The 18,980-nt window shown below is 40.0% G+C and overlaps 1 protein-coding gene across 12 annotated transcripts in view; it reads left to right on the forward strand.

The window, feature by feature from the left end:
- Positions 1-18,980, forward strand: part of Atg4c (autophagy related 4C cysteine peptidase) — a 76,697-nt gene that overhangs the window by 12,493 nt on the left and 45,224 nt on the right. For 5 of the 12 annotated variants that reach the window (XM_033758190.1, XM_010605052.2, XM_010605049.2 and 2 more), the window contains exons 2-3: positions 14,221-14,364; positions 17,332-17,415. In XM_033758190.1, the coding sequence (XP_033614081.1) occupies positions 14,289-14,364; positions 17,332-17,415 (160 nt within the window). In that variant the 5' untranslated portion in view covers positions 14,221-14,288. Of the gene's footprint in view, positions 1-6; positions 208-895; positions 979-2,571; positions 2,763-14,220; positions 14,365-17,331; positions 17,416-18,980 lie in introns of those variants that run through there. The other 7 variants (XM_010605050.2, XM_033758191.1, XM_033758188.1 and 4 more) reach the window with 6 other exon arrangements.

The following is an 18,980-nucleotide window of genomic DNA, read 5'->3' on the forward strand; positions in this document are numbered from 1 at the left end:
TTGTCCCGGGCCCGGAGCTCACCATCCGAGCCTCCGCGGCAGCCGCCGTCCTCCCTGAGCTCCCGAGGTGTCCTGTCGGGGCTCAGCCGGCCCGGCCTCTTCTCCGTTAGAAGAGCAGAAAACCCCGAATCCCTACCGTCTCAGCGTCCTCTCCCACCCGCGTCCTCGTTGTCGTCTCTGTCACTGCTTCGGACGGTGACAGCCAGGGTGAGCGAGCGAGCGAGCGCCTCTGCTCTCAGGCGTTATCGAGCGCTCGCTGATTTGGGCTCCACTCCCCTTCCCAGCCCACCCCACCGACCTGAGGTCCTCTGGGGTCGTGTCCAGAATGCTTTTTTTTTGAAGTAATAGAACTGCACTTTATTCTGAATGTGGTAATAGTTATGTGAATCTATATAGAGTTAAAATTTATCAAACCGCATTCCAATAAAGTCAGTTTTATTATGTGTTAACTTAAAATTAAAAAATGAAAAGTTAACGGACATCCCGCAGAGCTGTTCTTTATGTGGCTTATATTTATCGAAATTTGCCAAAGAGAATCTAAAAGTTCTTTTAAAAAATTTGAATGTAAAATTTTAATGCATTTAAACAATATTGAGATAATTACACATGACATAAATAGCATACTTTTAATGAAATCAACTGTATATCCAGAAATAAGCAAAAATGTAAGTCTACTGTTCTACACTTTTGCAAATTCTGTCGTGACTGGTTTAAAGAAGGCAGCTGAACTCTTATCTGCTTCTCCGTGCAATTTGTTCTAATTCTCTAGGTCATGTAGGACAGGGATGGGACACATTCTTAACCTATAATGGCTTGGGATGAAACATGAGATGAAACATGAGATGCTCAGCATGACTCTGCTTAAGAGTTTGTATTTCTTTTTCTTTTTTTAAAGATAGATCCTCACTGTGTAGTCCAGGCTGGCCTTGAACTTGGGGTGAACCTCAGGTGTCTGCCATCTAAGTGTTGGAATTACAGGTGTGTACCACCAGGCCTGGCCTAGCATTTCTATTTCTTGTGATTTCTTTGGCTAACATTTTGTTTTGTATTCATCATTTTCTCACATGGGATCTACTGCTATCCTAGAGTTGAGAATACCTGTCCTAGAGCTGTTTATGTCTGAATTATTTAGATGGGTATTTTCTTCTGTTTTTATTTTTGGACCATATGTCCTAGTGGAATTTTTGCAGTGATTCTGTCAACTGATAACACACGAGGGAGTAATCTTTCTTGCTTGTGGTTTGTAATTAGATTCTGAGTCACTGGAAGTACCCAGGGGGATTGGAGAAGCTTTGAAAAGTAAAGTCTGTGTATTTTCAAATTGATAAAGCTCTTTCCTTGAAGAGGGAGGGGTTTCTAATTAGTCAGATAATCTGATGATATATTGAATTGATTATTGGTTCACTTGCTATAAAATCTTGAGAACTGTTTGGAAGTTTAAAATGTTGGAACGGTTGAGAAGTTTAAAAATGGACTTTCTAAAGAATTGTATAATTTAGAAAAAAGTGTAGAAGCCACTTACTTGATGCTTTCTTTCTGTAAAATATTTTTTTTGTTTTTTGAGACAGGGTCTCACTATGTAGTTGAGACTGACCTGGAACTCACTATGTAGCCCAGGCTGGTCTCGAACTCACAGTGATTCTCCTGCCTCAGTCTCCTGAGTGCTGGGATTACAGGCATGCGCCACCATGCCCGGTGGCGTTCTTTCTGTAAAATATGATACAAATATATTGAAAATTCCTCTGTGATAATTTGTTATAAAGCTTTTCTAGATAATTTGAAAGCTTTGGTAAGCAGCCTTGTATACTCTTGGCTGATGTTTTGTAGAAAGAAATTTTGTTCTTGCTCTCCGAGTCTGTGTACCCCAAGTGGATTTGCAGCTTCTCTTCTTATTGCATTGCAGTTTTTATGCTTAGATCTTCATTCTTTAAGCAGTGCAGTACCTGCCCAGCAGGACAGTGTACATACTGATTCAGTGACCTGTCCCATTAGTGCCCCTACGTGACCTGAAATGACTTCCGCCTTGCTGAAGACTTGGGTTTAAGTGTATAATATTTCAGAATTAATTCACTCACAGAATTCTTTATTGGGAAAAGATGAAGAAGCTAGTTATTCAAACATTTTATATTTTTCTTGAGATTGCCACTTTTTATTAATGTATATTTGTGATGCATAGTAGCTATATTCATTTTTGGAAATTGAATGTATATGTATAACATATATATGATTTTGGATCTTTTTTGGATCATTTTTCCTCCTCGGGCTGGGTTAGCAGATTTGAGCTCAGGGGGCTGGTGAGCCGTAGGTTCTTGAATTTCTGTGTAAGTTCTAAAACACACCACTATTTTATGTCACTAAAGGAAAAAATAGTGTCAGTTAAACAGGACTGCCATTTCACTTTCGGTGTTAAAATGCAGATTTAACACTCTAGAACTCCTCTTATGAGGTACCTCCCTCTGATGGCTTGATTTGTATTATGTACATCTGTAATCTTTGATGCACAGTCAGCCACTCAGCATGTGACCGGCCACAGTGACCGGGATGAAGAGAAAGCCTCTGCCCTCAGAGTGTGCTGTGCTTGTGGAGGCAGATGAGAGCAGACCGGTGGAAGGTTAGAGTTACAGCCATTTTCAGCTCTGAGGAAAGGACTGGAGGGGCAGAGTAGGGTGGAGTCCGCTGGAGATGGGGCGCTTGTGGAGTGTCCTGAGGAGCCTGATCTCACCCTGAGAAGGTGGGATGTGCTTGGAGATGTTGGGGGCCAGGTGAGCGATGTGGGAGGGGAGCCCCTGTTCCTGGGCGTTGTGTGGGTCACTGAGGTTGAGCTCTCAGTCAGAGCCAGGCTAGGAGGACACACTTTGCTTAGTAGTATTTTTATTGTGACACCCGTGTTCAAGGCTAGTTGCCTAGTTATTTTCCCCTTTTGTGTCATTGCTTCAATTTGGTATATTTGCTTTTTTTTTCTTCCTGATTGAGTTTGTTATTACATTTTAGGTATACAGTACGGTTAAGTTTGGTATATTTGAATACTGGTATATTTGCAGTACATTTTCTTTCTTTCTTTTTTTTCTCAAATGAGCAGGGGTAAAGTTCTAGAGGAAAGTTTGGTATGTGTTTGGAACCTATATGTGACGTATTATAACCATGTATTTGAGTAGCTTGCTTGGGATTTGGCAGTAAGTTGGGCATCTGGTTAAATTCTAACTTCATTCTGTTGGTGGGAAGGTAAATGTAATTGTATGTCAGGGAATAAAGACATACTTTGGATTTTTCCCTTGAAATGTTTTCATCTGTTTAATTTTTGAGAGATACTAGATCAATACAGTCAATTTAAATTCTACGTTTCACAGTAAGTTATAGTCTGTAAACAGTGTGGGCTTTGGAGTCAGACTGCCTGAATTTCCACGCTCTGGCTGTCACTGGCATTGAGATCTTGAAGAAATTATATAGCATTTCTGTAGCTTTGTTGTTTTATTTACAAATTGAGGGTAATAACGGTACCTGTTTCATTCTTGTGAGGATTAAATGAGATGACAAGCCTGTACCTGTGTCATCAGACTTCTGGTACAGAGCTAAAGTGTTTGTTGTCACGGTGGCAGCGGGTCTAAGATCCTCTGGATTAGTGTGACAGGGTTAGTAAAACTCAAATTGAGAAAAAGTTGGCTTGGTAGTTGGATTTGACTTGGAGAAAATCTTGTGTTAGACGATTTGCATATCTCCTGTTGTCCCAGATGGGTCAGAATTCTCAGCAGGATTCAATCTGCAGCCATAATAGAAACCTGATGCTGGGTTGTTTTGTGATTACTTACTATTAGAATTATCATCTTTATTTTTGGTCAGATTCTCCCTGCCCCCTTGGTGCTGGGCATTGAACCAGGTCATGAACCCAAGGGAGCCCTGGGCCACACCCCCAGCACTTTGTTCTTTTTTTTTTTTGAGGTAAGTTCTCCGCTAAGTTGAGCAGGCTGGTTTGAACCTGGCAGTCCTCCTGCCTTTTGCCTCTAGAGTAGCTGTGGTTATAGTCATGTGCCACTTTGCCTGAGTTAGCTAAACTTTCAGCCCTGGTGGGAGGGTGAAGAGAAATAGGCCTTATAAAGCCCGATCAGCCGCTCTGAAGAAGCCAACTTAATTTTCACCTGTGTTTTCCTCCAACTTTTTTTCCTTTGAAAGTGTCAGATCTATAAAAAAGTTGAAAATAGTACCACAAATACCTGTGCTATATGTATACACCCTCTGCCTCCTAGATCAATACGTCTTTAACACGCGCCTCACTTGTGTACTCACTTGTGTAAGTGCTCTCTGAGTCTGAGTATGCGCGTGTGCTGTTTCTCCTCGCTCAAGGTGGAAACACCATGGTACCTCACCCTGAGATTAGGACTCACTCCTGCATGTACCCGTATATCATATGGTGTTAGTACAGGCAGTGTGCAAAACTTAGGGTTCTCCAGATGTTTCAGCAATGCCATTATAGGGTCACAAAATACTGAGTCCAGCTAAAAATCAGGAATGTGTCTGTTTTATCTGTGACAGCCCCTCCCCCAGGGGGTTCCAGCCTCACACGTGCTGGTGAGTGCTCCACCCTGGAGCTACCCCATGGGTACTGTCATTTTTAGTCTAGACCAGTTGTTCTGTAGGACACTGCACAACACTGATATATCTGATTTCTCACAATCAATTTCCAGTGTAGCAGTTTTTCAGCTCTTAACGTGATGTGAACTTTCTATTTCATCCCACTGATAATGACAGTTGGTCCTGTCATTGGTGATGTTAAGATCCATCATGAAGTTTAGCCAGATTTTTACATTCTAGAGGTATGTTTTTCTTTGTATATTTAATAGTTAATTTGTGGGTGTGGTACTTTATGATCCTGTAAATTTTGTTTTTTAGCAGTTTTTTCTATCTAGTTATTTTGATAGCTATTGATGATTTTTTTCCTGAATCAGTCATCGCACTGGCAGTTGCTAAGTAGTGATTTCCCAGTTGTGCCATTGCTTCTACGTACATTTTCTGTCTGACTTCTCAAGGAAGAGCTTCCTGCCCCATCCCCGACCTTGGTGGTGTTTTGTTTTGTTTTGATTTGTTTGTTTTCACTGGATATTGAACCCAGGGTCTTCGCGCTGAGCTACCTACATCTTTAGTCTTTTTCTCTTTTTGAGACGGAGTTTGCTAAGTTGCCCAGGCTGGGCTCGAACTTGCAATCCTCCTGCCTCATCCTCCCAGGATGCTGGATTACAGGCGTGTGCCACCGTGCTCTCCTCTTCTCCCCTTTTATTTTGGTATTGCTGTGTGCTTAAAAATTGGTCAGTGGCAGTTCTTCAGGCTGGCTCCCGTGGCCTTTGGTGCCTGCCATCTGAGTACTTTTTTACTATTTTGTACAGTCAGATGTTCTGTACTCTCCAGGTACCTTCCCTGCTCCAGACCCAGAGTCAGGTGTTTCATTGTGGAGTCCAGGTTTGTTTTAGTGTGAAGTGACACAGTGTCTGGACTTTGAAATTGATGCTGGGTAGCATTGTTGCTAAGCTTTACCCACAAACACACACACACACACACACACCCTCATGCACGTGTCTTAAAACAAGTCATGAATTCACACAATACCTTCAACTCAAAATCTCTAAGGAGTTCACCTTCCTCTAAAGCACACTGACCTCTCCTTTTTCTGTGGGAGAATTCAGATTCTCAGCTGTATCAGTGTATTTACTCATCCACTCTGTCCTGTACACAGATATTTTAGAAGTCACTCGATCATTATTGCCTCAATGACACATCCAGCGAGTGAAGATTTCTTTGCTGTTTTAGGTCCTTGGACGTTATCCCACCAAAGGTGTAGTGTTAAATACCAGCTAATGTTCAAAATTACTGGAATTATTTTTCTGATCAACTTAACTTGTAGTTAGGTTGTACTAAACTATTTTTTAACAGACTTTGCAAAATTAGTTTCCTGTAAAACTAAAGTAGGTGTAATTTAAAACTGTGTTATAACATTTGGTTATAAGAAACTCTGAACAGTTAAGACCAGCTGAAGAATATGCAGTTCTAACTTGTGAAGATTTAAACTGACTGCTTTCCAATCCATAGCATTATTTAAATTTTGGAATGACAGGAAAAGTGACATCAACCAGTTCTGTTTGTAAGCCAAGGCAGTAGTGTTTGTGAACATTTTAAACAATACTCTTCTTTTGATGGATGGTACAGTTCAAGCATTAATCTTTAACAATAGACATAACTGTTGAGAATATTTCAGCCCATTTCGAAGTAATATGTCTAGTGTTTTTCTGTGTTTTCCGAATAGAAATATTTGTCGTTTGCACGTCCTTGTTCTTTGTGTTTGAAGAATGCCAGATGTGACTGTATTATAGCCTGTGACTTTGTTCATGTATCCATCTTCTCATTGGGAAGGGGGAAACATTTCTCTTTTTATAGTACTTGGTATCTGTTGGGAGATATACAGCCACTTTTAGCGGGTTTTATGCTTAGCTATAGACATCTCGCTTAACAGAATATAAGGTTAATTAGGGCAGGAACTAACTTTCATAGCTCATCATCAGTGCCTTGCTAGAGTAGATACTCAAATATTTGTTGGCCAAATGCATTTTATATTTATTTTTAATTTTTAAAATAAAAATTTTAATTAGTGTCTGTGTGCCGTCCACTGCAATTCTGTCAAGCTTGGAGGACGGTCCTGTGCACACCTTGCGTCTCGTCTCCATCAGCTTTCCTCCCTCTCTCCCCAGCCTTCCCAGTTTCCTGTCCTCATCCCGGCCGAGTCTCTGTCCCTGCTTCTTAACTTGGCTCTTTTATGTTGCTCTGTACATTTTCATATCTTGAGTCTCTCACATTAGAGAAGCCATGCAATATTTAACCTTGTGTAGGAAATGGATCGCGAGACCGTAACGCCGAGTGAAGTAAGGTATTTGTGTCGGATGACATGGAGCTACCGGCCTCAGTGATACAGACACAGCTTTTTCTTGACAAGAGTAACCAATAAAGTGGGACTTGGGAAAGATCTTACCGTATTTACTTGTCACAACCCTGCAGGTCCCTGAATTCCCCATTTCCTCTCAGCCTTCTTCACTGGGGCTCCCTGTTTGTGTTAATGGAAACACTGTCCTTTTGGGTACCAGGCCCGAACCCGCAGGGCCCCTTTGTCTTCTCCCCCGTGTGAGCGTGCACACTCACACATGGGTGATGTTGCTGGATACACCCTTCCACCTGAGCTCTCGTCTCGCATCCGCTTACTGCCCTGATTTAGGGCCTCAGCGCCACTCGTTTAGCTTTCTGACCAGTTAGTGAAAGAGTTGGGGACGTTTAAGGTAGAGAAGAGGAGGGCAGAGTAGGAATGTTTCTGAATGTCAGCTGAGCTGTCAAACGGAAGGACGGAATGGGCAGGGCATGGGTGGGCATTACAGGGGACGGAACTTTGGTTCCATACGCCATCTTTCCAGCAAGCGTAGTTGTTTAAAATTAGCACAGTTCATGTAGTTACTGTGGGTGCTTTAGAACAGTTCCACGTAAAACCCCTGGTTTTAAATGTGAGGTGGTATTTCCAGTCTGCTGTGCTCACCAAGTCCTGAGCTCCTCTGTGCAGGTGTGGCAGGGCTGGAAGGAGTCAGCCGAGGTATGGGTGCTCAGGGCCGTTCCTGCCGGGCACCTCGGGTGCTTGAACCTGATTCCCATTAATGTCAGGGATCTGAACCGGAGAGCAGATGGATTCCTTGGGGTGGGGGTGATATTTTTTCAATGGTTTACATTTATACATTTTCTTTTGCTACTCCTCTCCATCCAGTCACCGTTGATTAAAGAGAGATCGCTAGAAGATGGTGTTGTACTGCTGTTACTCTGAGCACTTGCTATTTTCATTGCTTTGTGAGTTTCCTTTCAATCATGAGATTCTGACGCCCTTCAGTCCTTACAGGGCTTGGTCAGGTTTTGTTGACTGAATCATTTGTTTGACCTCCTATATTACTTATATTTAGACTGCACATTTAATAGCTTGGAGAGTTGCATTTAAAGTATGGATGCTCCAAACATTAGTGGTTCCATTGGGTTCATCAGAAGTTACTAAGATTCTGCATGATTGAAACTTGCTTTCCAAACTGCAGTAAGTGAAATGCTCTTCACAGAGCAAGATCAGGGCTGCAGAGCGCCTGCCTGTAGCCAGCGCAGAGAGTCCAGCAGTGCGGCCTGCAGCCTGAGGGCCGATCAAGTCCCTGGCGCTCCTCACCCTGCTTCACCAGTTACAGTCTGTGACGTGCAGTGCTGCTATGGGTGTGCATGTGCGTGTGTGGGGGGACCGCAGGTGTGTGCTCAGTACTGCTTTCCTCCTGGAGCAGGAAAGGATTACAGTTTAGGGAAGTCGTCATTGTAAAATAGCTGTGCATTGATACAGTGCTTTTAACTGCCAGGCGTACTCCTGAGGGCCCTTAAGAATGTTCGTAGCATGTGTCCTTGGGCAGAACTCTTCTGTCTGCTGTCAACCTTTATGCTTTCTTTAAAACCTTCTGCTGAACATGCATGCTCTGCTCAGACCATGTTGGTGTTCCTCTCTTACCGTCATCTACCTTCCTAGCCTAGCTCTACAAGGGTCGTCTTCTCCCTCTCTCTCCCTGTAGCTAGCTCTACATATTGATGCACCAGTATATATTTGAAGCTCTTTTTTTTTCCGGTACCTGGGATCAAACTCAGGATCTTGCTTGCGAGGCAGAGGCAGTGGCAGTGCCACTGGGCTACCTTCCCCAGCCCCTTCAGATTCTTAATAATTACAGTCATCTTGGGGACCTGGCACAAATACTGCATCTTAATCACTTTTCCTTCCCCTTCCCTGCTACCCTCTCCTCTGCACCCATCCCTTCCTTCTTCTCTGTTTATTACCATGTGTTCTGTGATACCCAAGGGTTAGTGTTTGTTGTGGGGAGTCCGTACATAACACCTTAGTCCTTTTACTTCCCCTTCCCTTCAACCCTTTCTTATTCCTGCCCTTACTGCTTCCTCTCTCTCTTTTTGTAAACTGAGTATTCTGGGCCTACAGGCATCTTTTTGAGATAATTTATAATCTAAATAGGTTTTAGAGTGCAGGTTCAGTGTATGAAGAAAAAAGATTGGCAGGTGTAGAAGGACAAATAGAAGTGGACACATTATTGATGTTTCTATAAGTAAAAACCTGAAATAAAGAGAAGAAAGTAAGAGCAGAGCTGACAGTTGATAAGCTGTTGATAGTTGTTACTAAAAATGCAAACATTTAGAAAAGAGTCTAATAGAAGAAAAACTTAGAGTAGACCCACTCAGTTCATTTTATTTTAAGACATGGTTACAAGCACATCAAAAATTCTAAATCAACATCTCTATCTCCTCTATGTGAGGAAGATGTCCAGGCATATACAGACACCAGAAGCCTGCATGCCTTCATCCATTGTGCAGTGTGACTTAGGTGTGTTCTGTGTAATCAGCCCTTAGGAAAATTTTTTCTGACTAAGTTTAGTGGTACTTTTTAGGTATACAGTACAGTTACGTTCATCATTGGATCTTGTACCTTTACATGACAGATCTTAGTTCTTTTTCCCTCACTCCCCTGCACTCCCTTCACCCCCTCCACCCCTCCCTGGAAACAGAGACTTTGTTTCCATTTTTTCCTTTTATCAGCCCCTAAATTCTGTGGGAGCTTGCAGTTGACTTTAAATCCTCAGTGGTAAAACGTATCTGTTGTCAGATGGGAGAGGCCGATTGCCTCACCTGTCCTTCAAGGCCATCCATGCGAGTGTGTGCTCACGCTTGTTGTGTACTTTATCAGCTGTTGGTCGACAAGATGACATCCGGTGTCAGTTGATTTCACATCAAGTGCTGATGGTTTGCTTTTCACAAGGACTCTGCTCAGTGCCCAGTCTACTTTTGGCATCACTGGTGGTACAGCATAAGTTAAGGCTTCTCGTGATAACTTAATTTGTGTTCACCGAGGTAGGGTTATGTGGAGTTTTCTCCTCTAGTTAGAGATGTGTCGGGATGTAAACAATGAACAGAAACATGGAGAAGGCAGATGATAAGATGTGTTGGAATATGTATTAGTAAAGAACGCATATTCTTTCTGAAAATCCTGTCTGAAAAAAGGTTTAGTGGTTGCCCTTAAGTTTGAAGAAACAAACTACTAGTGCTTTCTGAAAAAGTAATTTGGAGGTTGTGGAAAATGTTATTTTGAGGCTTTTCCGGATTGAGGCTTACAGCAGTAGAATAAACAAGAACTCTGGCATTACCAGTTTGATCGCGGTCAGTCCAACTGGTAGTGCTCAGTTACTGAGGAGTTGAAATATGCTGGACAGTGGCAAAATCAGCATTGTGCTCTGTAGGCAGATGACTATTTTTGGAAGGGCCACTGGCAGGAAGCCAGGCCAGGCTGTAACCCTGGCCTTGGCCTCACGTGTGCATAGTGCTGTGGCTGTCATTAGACAAAGGAATTGTAACTCACTTTAATTTTGTTTTTAAGACTAGGGAAGTTTTTGGAACTGGAGTTTGTGGGTGAAGCTATTTCAGAGTTCTGGAATAGGCTGTTCTTACTGTAGAGTTCTTTGTGGCTTCCTCTTGTGTGCTGCTTTTGCTCATTTGGTGTTAAAACCGTAAGTATTGTTTGTTTTGCTTTTCCTTGGCTCAACTCACACAAATGGAAAGAATAGACTGAGTGAACTGAATGTTAATTTATTCTTTTTCCTCTTTCCAAATCTCATGACACTTATTTTAAGGTGAAACAAAAATTGTGAATTAGCAAAGGATATCCTTTAAGTAATTTCAGTTAGTCAGAGCTGCCCTGGGGAATTAAATTAAGGAAGTGAATTTTTCACATGACTGAATAGCTGAATCTGGTGGCTTTGAGAACTGTTAAGAATAGAGTTGTTCACCATAAAAGCAAAAATAACAAATGGCTCAGCATTTAAAAAAATATGTACACTATTTTTTATTTTGAGACAGTCTCACTGAGCCGCTAAGTTGCCCAGTCTGGGCTTGAACTTGCAGTCCCCTGCCTCAGCCTCCCAGAGTGCTGGGAATACAGCTGTGTGCCACTATGCCCAACTTGAGTGATTTATTTTCACATAATTTTGTTATTTTAAAAGAGGCTTATATGAACAATTTAAATAGTAAAGACAACTATGAAGAAGTCCTTTTAATGACATGGCTATTTTATACATTAGTGCTTTAAGAACTGAATTTTTATCCTGTATGTTGGATTGTAACTCAACCTTGTTCTTGCTGTTTTTCTTCTTCCTCTGCAGATGTTTTCATTTTTACCTGATATTTTTCTTCCTGACGTCTGGTTTTACATACCATACTATGCCAAGATCGTTTAGATAATTTTAATCTCTCTTTCTTGTAGTATACACACATGGGATCTGCTGTTGCATTTGCATTTTGGATTCATTTTAAATTCATAATGTGTGAGGTAGTCATCAGCCTTATTTTTAAGCTTACTTGCTTGTTATTCTAATATTTATTAAATTAGCCATTTTTTCTCATTGATGTGAAATATATCAGATACTAAATCCTCAAATCTTGGGTTTATTTCTATATTCCCTATTATATTTTATTTGGTGTTATTTTGTGCTAATAAGAATAATAAATTTAAATTTAATTACTGTAGTCTTAGTATGACTTTAATATGCAGTAAGGCAAATCTCATTAGGTATTTTTAATTATTCCGTTATAAAGTGTCTCAGTTTATAATACTTTCCAATATGGTTCAAGGGATCCCCTCTCAAAATAGTCTCTGCTCTAGTTTTAGAAATAGTCATTTAAAGTTTTTGTTATAAAGTGAGTTTCAGTCAATTTTAGTCATATGGAGAATAACTGTACTGAATTATTAAATGAGTAACAACTTACTTACCTTTAGTTCGATCCTGTGATGATTGTTATTCTCATTACCCTCTGTAACAATGACAATAAAAGCACTACCATGGAATAGTTGAGGATATGGTCCAAAAACATTTCAAACGTCTGACATTTGGGGATAAAGTTATTCTGAGTAAATAGTCTGTATAGCAGAAATTTTAGCTAAAAATAACAAAAGGAAGAAATGAGCAATTTAGTCCACTGTAAACTCCTTGAGGTCGGGATATTCGCCTGTGAATTTCTGTGTCCCTGTAGCATCTTGCCTGCCCGTTGTTTGCTTAGGGAGATTTCTGCTGCAGACTTGGCCCTGTGAGCTGCCTCCTCAGCTCTGTCCTTTGACTCCCTGACTCCTGCTGAGGACTGGCCGGGGCAGCGCTGGGCCTGCAGAACCAGAGTCTCCCTGTGGCCTGCATTTCCTGTTTTAGGAAGAGATACACGCATGTTCCTTCTCTTAAAACTTTTGGATGTATAAGATTCAAGGTTGGTGGCTTTTAAGAAATAAACTTTTTAGGGCTGGGAATTTAGCTCAGTGGTTCTGCCACCTGCAGTGTCCTGAGTTCGATCCCCAGTACAAAAATAAACAAAACAAAACTTTTTAAATTCTAAAAAAAAATTGTGTTCTTTAGATAATGTTCAGGAAATGTGAACAATCATGATATAAAAGTAATGGCTTAGGGAAATCATTGTTAACATTTTAGGATACTTTTCTTTTTTAGGTACTGGGGATCGAACTCAGGACCTTGAGCTTGTGGCACCACTGAGCTAATCCTGGGCATCCTTCACACATTTTATAGACTATTTGTGCTTTTCCAGATTTTGCCAAATATGTATGTATGTAGTTTTCTTTTTTTTTTTTTGGTACTGGGGATCAAACTCAGGACCTTGTACTTGCAAGACAGGTGGCGGCACCACTGAGCTAAATCCCTGGCTTTCATTTTCTTTATTTTAGTTGTCAGTTAAAAAAAATTCTCATTCTCTTGAGAGTGCTACTGGCAGTAGGCAGTATCTGTATTTCTGTATTTATCAGTTCATTTCAGATGCATGCCAGGCAGAATTTAAGGACACCCCAAAATATTTACTGTCCAGAGTAAGAGACAGGGGAGAAGCCGGTAATTACAGACTACACTAGTGTGACCGGTACTGTAGCAGGGTAGACCCCAGAGCTATGGGAACTCCTTTCTGCGATTGAAAACCAAGTCCGCAGAATCTGGCTCTGGTGTTCCTGTTTGGATATCCCTGCTGTTAGGGTAGGGAAAAAAATTCTTATCCTGCTGTGCAAGGCCCTGCGTGTTCCAGCCCTCCCTGTGTAGCCTCTTAGACACTCTGTACTGTGGACATACTGGCTTTCCAAAATTCTTCTGATAGACCATGTTTTCTCCTGCCCTAGAGCTGTGAGGTATAATAGCTTTGAATACAAATTATAAAATTATAGTTTGTTTTGGTACTGGGGATCGAACTCAGGACCTTGCACTTGGAAGCAGGTGCCGGAACCACTGAGCTAAATCCCCAAGCCCCAAACACTGCCTATTCTTGAGAGAAATGAATGCATCAATATTTATGAGTGTGTATTTATAACCCTAAAAGGCTAATATTCTGTGCAGCATTCTTTTCTTAAAAAGTAAACTCTGAATTATTGCAAACAAGCACAAACATTCTCAGTTATAATTTGTGCCTTTTTCAGATTATATCACACACCTCAGTTTTCCCTCAAGTGAAGTTAAGGAGCACACACTATGAGCTACATTTAATCTGATTTTAAAGTACGAAAATATTTTCTATTACAAATTTAAGACATTCCTGTGTTTTAAAAAGTGCTTTAGTGGGCTGGGGCTGTAGCTCAGTGGCGCCATGCCTGCCTGTAAGCACATGGTCCTGAGTTCAATCCCCGGTACCCCCTCTTCTCAAAATACAAAAAATGCTTTCATTTTGAGATAGGAAGGAAATGTAGAAAATGCCATAATTTAAAAAGTAAAATGAAATGAGTAGACTATATATGGAAATAGTGATTTAATATAATTGGAAATCTCCAATCTGAAGGTAGTGAACATTTTAAATAAGATTTCAAATCACTTTCTCTAATTATGAATAAAACAATCTCAGCTGCTCCTACAAACCTCAAAGCTGATCTGTGTTTACTGTGTCCAGGTGTGAGCATTGTGTGATAATTATATTGTTACATAGTTGGTATTGAATGTTTTCTGTGGTTAAAATACAGAGTGTCATTCTATAAGACTTCTGCTTTAAAATGAGAAATTGGTCTGCTCATTTTCACTTCTAATTGTGTTTAATCATTTAAGTAACTTCATCATCCTGGCACCATGTGATATGTACCTTATTTTTCCTTAATTTTTGAAGTCAGTGCAGAGGACTAAACTCTACAGAAGAATGCAATCAAGTGATGGCTTTTTCGCTAGAGTTTGAATATGGAGGCTGCGGGGACAGATGAAGTTGAAAAACTAAAAACGAAATTTATATCTGCTTGGAACAACATGAAGTACAGTAAGTATCATGATGTAAGAATTACATAAATCCAAAGAAGTATTTGAAGATCCGTTTCATATTCTTAAATCACTGAGAATGAGTTGAGAATGTCTCCAGTGGAATATTTTTCTGCAAGGAACATAGCTAAGAATCTCCTAAGGAGACTGCCATGCTGGACCTTGCTTGGAAACTCAAACATACTGTGCCATTTTCTTTCTCTCTCTAACCCAGTGGAACATATTGTAGGCTTACAGCTTATGCATTTTTTAACATTCCAGAGCAGACAGAATTTATTCAGGTGATGACGACACCTCGGTTCTCCAGATTCAGTTCTAGGCAGCCTCGTGGCTGACCAGTTGGTCAGCAAAATTGACCTCTGAGCACAAAAACAAGTGGTGTCAGTTTTATGAAGTGGTACCGCTGACCCTGCTACACGTACCCTCAGGCTTTTTTTTTGGTACTGGGGATCGAACTGGGGTCCTTGCCTGGCCCTTGGCCGTCTTTTATTTGTGAAGTGAACTCTCTGCGGGTTTGGTTTGTGTTTTGCTGATGACTGGTTATGATTAGCCTCTTTTCATGCCCTTACTGTCTGGTTGTATATCTGCTTTGGAGAAATGTCTGTTCAGACCCTTTGCCTATTTTGTAATTTGGTTGACTTTTTAAAAAAATTGGGTTGTGAGTGTTCTTTTTATATATTCTAGGTGCAAATCCCTTAGCAAATATATGATTTGTACATATTTTCTCCATTCTTGTGTTGTTTTGACCCTTTCATGAGAGTGACAATTGAAGTGCAGAACTTTTTAATTTTGATGAAGTCCAGTTTATCTCTTTTGTCTTTGGTCGCTTGTGTTTTTGATGTTATAATAAAGAAACTGTTCCTTAAGTCAAGATCATGAAAATTTGTACATGTGTTTACTTCTGAGAGTTTTAGCTCTTACTTTAGGTTTTTGATCTATTTTGAATTAATTTTTGCACGTGGAATAAGATAGGGGTCCAGCTTTATTGTGTTACGTGTTGCTGTCTAGTTTTCTTAGCATCATTTGTTGAAAAGTTTTATGTCACTGAATGATCTTGACACATCTGTCTAAAATCAACTGGCCATAGATGTATGGGTTTATTTCTAGACTCTGAGTTCTTTTCTGTTTATCTTTAAGCCTGTGCTGCACTGTTGTGGTTACTACAGCTTTGTTGTAAAGTATGAAAGTGAAAATTGAGTCTTTCAACTTGTTTTTTTCTTTCCGAGATTGTTTTGGTTTTTCTGGATCATTTACATTTTGATATGAATTTTGTGATTGTCTTGTTAATCTCTGTAAAAACACCAGCTGGGATTTTGATAGGGATCTGACTGAATCTATAGATCAATTTCAGGAATATTGCCATCTTAACAATATGAAGCCATCCAATCATTGCAATGGATGTCTTTCCATTTATTGCTTTTTAAATGTACTTTAGTGATTTTAGTATCTTGTTTTTATTGGTGAAACTCATTCTGAACTATCTGTGTATCCTTCTTCCTCATCGTTTGTGTAGTGAGTAATGTAGGAAGGATTGGTGTCACTGAGGGACCTGTGTGGGCAGAGCTTTGTAGTGGCTGCTGCCCTCACGATGGTCCTGAGAGAGAGGACAGGAGGCTGAGGTTACTGGGTCCTCTGCGGCCCCAGCGGCCTCACTAACTCAGAGGAGGCACCCCGCGGTCGCCGAAGTGTTCACTGCTGTTCAGCAGCGCCATCTGCTGGGCACTGGTCCTTCAACACATGGCCCTGTGAGGATGTCTGAAGACCCAGACTATGACGTGTTGTTTTTGTTTTTTGAGGCAAGGTCTCCCTTTGTAGTTCAGGCTGGCCCTGAACTCGCTATGTAGCCCATGCTGGCCTTGAACTCGCAGCGATCCTCCTGCTTCAACCTCCCGAGTGCTGGGATTACCGGTGTACCACCATACCCGGCTCAACATGTTTTGCTTTTAATAAATTAGAAAACAGATTTCGCGACTTGTTCAGAGTCATATATTTTGAAACTAGGATTCAGACCCAGCATTCCTGTTCACCAGTTGGGCTGTTCTCTCAGTACAGTGTGCATAATTGCATTATTTTCATTGAAGTCAGTGTTATGATGTGAGGATGATGTACCACAGCACTGGACTGTGCTTTCTTGAAAATGTCTTTTGTGCTTTGCTTTTTTCTCCCCTTATTTGCATGACTATATGATGTATAAAAATATTTCTTCCTCTTTAAAAATTAATAATAAATCATTCTTCTGGGCCTTTCTGATCCTCCAGAAAATCATGTTTATTCTTTCTTTACTCTGTCTTATTGCCATCTTTGAAAGCCTTATTTTTGCTAGGCGTGGTGGCGCATACCTGTAATTCCAGCCCTCGGGAGGCTGAGGTAGGAGGATCGCTGTGAGTTCGAGACCAGCCTGGGCTACATAGTGAGTTCCAGGTCAGTCTCAACTACATAGTGTGACCCTGTCTCAAAAAACAAAACAAAACAAAAAAAGCCTTATTTTTGTTTTTTAAACAATTTAGGAAAGCTGAAGCAGAATTTGTGCATTTTCATTTTTGTACCATAACACTGTGACTTGTCAAAGTAAACTAAGATGAAAAATACTTTCATTCTCATAGTGTGACCGTCTCAAAAAACAAAACAAAACAAAAAAAGCCTTATTTTTGTTTTTTAAACAATTTAGGAAAGCTGAAGCAGAATTTGTGCATTTTCATTTTTGTACCATAACACTGTGACTTGTCAAAGTAAACTAAGATGAAAAATACTTTCATTCTCATGCTTTTTAAGTGAATGGAATGTGATTGAAAGACTATTTAAAAGTAGCATAATGAACTTGTATTTTAAATTAAATGTCCAAATATTTTGCACCTCTTAAAAATGTACATCCATAAGTGATAGTTAATAGTTTGAAATTAAATTTTAACATATATGGCTAGCCTCTTAATCTTTTAATAGCAAACCTCCTTTTCTCTTTTTCATTTAGGTTGGGTGTTGAAAACAAAGACATATTTTAGTAGAAATTCCCCTGTATTGTTGCTTGGAAAATGTTACCATTTTAAATATGAAGGTAAGTGCTAAATTTGTAAAGCATTTAAAAATTATAAATAAATTCATTGTTAAGCTGTTTTTTTTCATTAATTTTATTGGTGAGCTTTAGGTATACAATATGGACATTCATCATTGGGAATTTGTATCTTTACATGATATATCCTGGTTTTTATTTTTACCCTGTTCCCTTACCCACCCTTCAACCCTCTTTATTGACAAAGACTGTTTCCATTTTTTCCTTTTCTCATATTTTTTCCTTTCCTTCTCACTTTTTCCCTACTCCTCCCACTCCTCTTCCCCTTTAGACCTTTTCTTCCTGTTTCACATTATCTAGTATATATTTTGATTCTTATTTACACTTTCAATTTCTCATACCAGAGAAACTATTTGGTATTTACGCGTGTCCTATTTATTTATTTCACTTAAGAGTATATGTGCATCCACTTGGCTATAAATGACTCTAGTTTCTCATTGTTTATGGTTGAGTGTTACTTCATTTTATTGAAAAAAATATATTCTTTACTCAGTCTCCAGTTGATGGGCAGTTGGGCTGTTTCCAAGTTTTAGCTGTTACAAACTGTGCTGCTATAAACGTGGCTGTGTATCACTGTGGTATGGTTCTTTTAACTCTTTTGGAAAGATACCCAGCAGAGGAATAGCTGGGTCAAATGGGACTTCTAATCCTAGTTTTTTGAGGTATCTCCATATTGATCGCCACAGGGACTGCACCAGTCTGTACTCCCACCAACGATAGAGAAGGGTTTCTTTCTCCCCACAACCCTGCCAGCATTTGTTATGGGTTGATTCTTGATAGCAACCGTTCTTTCTGTGGTGAGGTGGAATCTTTGTTGTTTTGTATCCTTGTATTTTCAGTCTATGAGTTTCTTTTCATCTAGGTGCATTTCTTGGATATAGCATATTGTTGGATTTTGCTTCTTAATCCATTCTGCCAGTCTATTTATTTTGATTGGTGAATTGAGGCCATCAACATTGATGGTTATAATTGTTACATATTGACTTATCCTTGTCATATTTTCCTGTTGTTGGCTCTTTTAATTTTTATTTTTCCCCCTTTCCCTTTAATTTCTTTCCTTGCCTGATGGCTTTGCTCTGTTGAGCCTCACGTATCTGTGACCCTCATTGTCTTTTTCTAGGATATTGTTTAGAATTGTTTGGAGTGCTGGTTTGGTATTCATGATATTTCTCAGATGTTCTTTGTCATGGAAGTATCTAATTTCCCTATTGATTTTGAAAGATAATTTTGCAAGATACAACAGTCTAGGTTGGAGGTTTTTTCTTTTAGGGCTTGAAATACTTCACTCCAGGCTCTCCTTGACTGGAGGGTTTGTGTTAAAAAGTCTGCTGTGATTTTCTGATGGGTTTGCCTTTGTATGTGATTTCTTTCTTGTCTCTGCTTGTAGGATTTTCTTTTTCTGTTGGGTTTCTAGGATCTTGACTGTTACATGTTTAAGGTGCAGATTTTTTTTTTTTTTTTTCATCATGGCTTAGCTGGAGTCCTATTAGCCTCACTTATCTGTATGTCAAACTGTTTTCCCCTGCTTGGGAAGTTTTCTGCCATTACTT

Source organism: Fukomys damarensis, unplaced genomic scaffold, assembly GCF_012274545.1.
Source record: "Fukomys damarensis isolate Sample0158 unplaced genomic scaffold, DMR_v1.0_HiC HiC_scaffold_33, whole genome shotgun sequence".
Classification (NCBI taxonomy): domain Eukaryota; kingdom Metazoa; phylum Chordata; class Mammalia; order Rodentia; family Bathyergidae; genus Fukomys; species Fukomys damarensis.